Source organism: Orycteropus afer, unplaced genomic scaffold, assembly GCF_000298275.1.
Source record: "Orycteropus afer afer isolate SDZICR_OR568_19922 unplaced genomic scaffold, OryAfe1.0 scaffold01086, whole genome shotgun sequence".
Taxonomy (NCBI): Eukaryota; Metazoa; Chordata; class Mammalia; order Tubulidentata; family Orycteropodidae; genus Orycteropus; species Orycteropus afer.
The window spans coordinates 109772-113589 of record NW_006922673.1 but is presented as its reverse complement, the minus strand read 5'-3'; the positions used below and the strand labels follow the sequence as shown (position 1 = coordinate 113589).

Below are 3818 nucleotides of genomic sequence, written 5' to 3'. Positions count from 1 at the left end.
GTCCCTCCATCCAGTTGTTTCCAACTCATATCAACTCCCATTGTGCTTCTGAGGCTGTAAATCTTTATGGAATTAGATTGCCCCTTCTTCCTTCTGCAGAGCAGCTGGTGGGTGTGAACCACTGACCTAGTTAGAAGCCAAATTCCTTATCCACTATGCCACCAGAGCTCTTTAATTATGTTCTTAGCTTTAGTTTATTTATTTGGCCTTTCAAGAGGTTTATCACCTTTATTAATTTTTTTGAAGAATCAACTTTCTGTTTCATTGTTTTTCTGTGTTTTTTTTTTTTTTCTATTTTAAATCTCATTAGTTTCTGCTCTTATAATTTCTTTCCCTTTGCTCACTTTGGGTTTATTTTGCTCTTATTCGCTAGTTTCTTGTAATAGAAACTTAGATTATTGAGTTGTAACCTTACATCTTTTCCAATGTAAGCATTTGGTGCTGTATAATTCCCTCTCAGCACCGTTTTAGCTCCAGCCCACATGTTTTGATATGTTGTATTTTATTTTCATTCAGTTATATGTATTTTTCATTTCTTTTTGAGACTTCCTCCTTGACCCATGAATTATTTATAAGTATATTGTTTAATTTCCATGTGGCAAGAGAGGATGTTTTAGCCTGAAAGGATGAAGAGGGCTTCCCAGGTTGAGTGAGTGTTATAGCTTGATCTCTCTTGCCAGTGCTTCCCAGTTGCCTGATTTCTTTAGGTAGGGGAAAGAATTCTCGGCCCACAGGGACAAAAAGGCTTCCCAGGCCAGATTGCTTCTTTTAGTGGTTTCCTCTTGCCATTGCTGCTTGGTTTCCCAGTGTCTCTAGGTGGAGAGGAGATTTCAGGACCAGCAGGGAATGAATCTGTCCTGGAAGAAGTGCAGCAGGAATGCTTCTTGGAATGGCCAGACTTTGTTTCACTTACTTTGGTCATGTTGTCAGTAGGGACCATTCCCTGGAGAAGGATGTCAGGCTTGGTAAGGTGGAGTGTCAACAAAAGAGGGGAAAGCCCTCAACAAAATGGATTGACACAGTGGCTGTGGCAATGGGCTCAAGTATAGCAAGGATTGTGGAGCTGGCGTGGGACCGGGCAATGCTTCATTCTGCTGTGCAAAGGGTTGCTATGAGTCAGAGAAGACTCTATGGCACCTAACAACAACAACAAGAGAATGGAAGCATTTTCCCTAACTGCGTATTGTCAGTGGGGCTCACAATTGATCTCCTTGGCCAAAGTTGGAGGCTCAGTTGATGTTGGTGGGACCCCAATTCCATCTAGGGGAGGAATGAGCCTACCCAAATTACCTTCTGTTGTTAGGTTCTGGATCAGGAGATGCTAGGCCTAGGCCACCTTCTTCTCTTAGGTGAGAAATTATAAGATCATGCCTCTGTGTTGTTCCTTTAGGTCTGGAATTCCTAACCAGTTTTCTTTCCACGTTTCAGTGTCCTTCTTTGGAGGCCTTTTCCATTATTTCCAGAGTTTATAGTTGTACTTTGCAGGGAAGACAAGGAAAAGAGTAGTCTAAGCCATTTTTTCAAGTAGACTTAGCCTTCTGTTTACTTATCCTCAAACCTATCAACCATACTAGTAACTTGAGTTATCTTTCTAAAACTCTATTCAGGTCTCTTTCATGCTTAAAATTATTTAATAATTTACTGTCTATGAACCAACTACACCAAAGTCTCCTAGGGTCCTTGTGAAAATGTAGATTCACGGGCGAGCTGAATGAGATCCTTTGAGAAAAATAATTGTAATGAAGTTCTGTAATTTAAACATATAAATCATACCAGCTGTAGCTGAAAGCCAGTAGAATAAAAGAAGATGGTCAAAACATCAGTTCCTTATCACACTGAAATGCACTACAAGAAATTGTAAGGTAAATTATTTAATAGTGATTGAGATTTTTGTACAAATCATGATTCAATTATAAATAAAATTATTTAATACTGTAGATAATCAGCTGTAGAGAAATTAGAATTATATTTTATGAATTATCTTCAAATGCTTTCTAAAATGCAGAAATTTGCTCTAGGATTATATAATGTGGTGACTGATATATCTTATTTAAAGTTACCTTTATTTTGTAAATATTATGACATCAAAATATGTCCAAGATAATTCAGTCTCAATAAGGTTCTGTTTTACCAACTTTACAAAAATAATAACAGTTTTCTCAATGGTATTCCTAGTAACAACACAGGGAAAACCCATTTCTGCTTTAAATGAAAGATTACTTACTGCTCTTTTTCTAGAACACCCTGTAATCCAAGGCACAGTAAGGTTTCCTGAAATCTGTGGAAACAACAAATGGAAGCTCAGTAAGATATGCATTTATACTACTTGGAGTGTTGATCAACACTAAAGAGTTCATATAAGATGTCAAGATAGTTCTCCTTTCAGAGCATATCCCCCACGTAGACATAGTTGATTCTTTATTGAAGCCAATGGGTTTAGAGGGCCTTACTTTGAAGGAAAATTTTACAAGTACATGGTTCCCCTGGAAATCCAAAGTTTCTACAGTATTGGTGGGGCCTAGACACATAGCTTGGGTATCTACATACAATGAATTTATTGTAATAAAAATGCAGTGCCCTGTGTAATGAGAGCTGCAAGAACTATAGAATAGTAACTGTGTCTTTCTAGATAAAGCATTATCAGAAGGCAAAAGAGAATTACCTAATGAAAGGTGTAAGCTACAAAGTATTTAAATATATTACTTCCTTGTACTTCATAAAATCAGCAGTAATAGAATGATTTCTCTAGGTATATCCTAATAAAAATTTTAGATATAGAGTGCAACTGATTGAAATATTTTGTTTCTCCAAACTGTGGCCTAATCAGGTGTCTATTGACTATGCTCTGAATCCTTTCTTAGGAAATGTTTAATTGTATATTTAAAAAGGCACATTGATTTAAAGGAATATTCATTTGCATAATGATAGCTGAGTGACAAAGGGAGAAAATATAGCCCTTTCAGCATTATCATCATTATAAAACTTCTTTAGATAAGAATAGATCTCCAGTAAGATCTGTTAATTTGAGTCCCATCGCAGTGTTCAATGTTGGTAATTAATTTTTCAAATGTTGCAATCTTCAGTAGATATTTTTTGCACAGAATGCACAGATTTGAGCAGATAATTTCTAATAATTTCCCAAATGAAGAGGGATATTTTCGTAGCAGAAGATATATTTATTTTTTCAGTACTCTCTCATATACGTATCCACTCATACCTAATATTAAAATAATGCTTCTAAAAACCCACAATCAGTAGTATGATAGTCCCTTTTTAGTAGAAATATGTGCTATTCCAGTTGGATTTTGGGAAGTGTTTACAGAGACCAAGGTAGTCCTGAGGTCATATTCCAGCTGTGACTCAGGTTAGCCTGGCTTAATCATAATTTTACCTGGGGTATACTAAGATTGGAAAGTATTCTAAACTCTCTTCTTGCCATCTCCTTAAGAACTGAAATTAGCTTCTGTTGGTGGTAAAAATGTGGCAATCAATCAGACATTTATTGCTTTTGGTAAATTATGTTTAGTGATGGTTGATGAATTAGTATTATGCCAATTGACAAGAAGTAATGATTGAACTGTAAATAGTAAAGTTGTGGTTGTTATGTACTGTCGAGTCACATCTGACTCATAGTGATCCCTCCTTGGGTTACTGAGGCAGTATCCCTACGGATGTAGATTGCCCCAAATAGTAAAGTAGTATCCTCAATTATTAAAACTTCATATGAGGAGGTGGGGCAAGATGGCGGACTAGGCAGAAGGATTGCACAGACCCTCTTCAACAAAGAAAAGGGAAACCAATTAACACAGACACAGAAG

At 36.6% G+C, this 3818-nt stretch overlaps 1 protein-coding gene across 1 annotated transcript in view; it reads right to left on the bottom strand.

Annotated features, from left to right (window-relative positions):
• HDX (highly divergent homeobox) overlaps nt 1–3818 on the bottom strand; it is a gene marked incomplete at its 3' end in the record, with an annotated part of 248049 nt that overhangs the window by 194097 nt on the left and 50134 nt on the right. The window contains exon 3 of the mRNA XM_007958705.1: nt 2225–2278. Within this exon, the coding sequence (XP_007956896.1) occupies nt 2225–2278 (54 nt within the window). The remainder of the gene's footprint in view (nt 1–2224; nt 2279–3818) is intronic.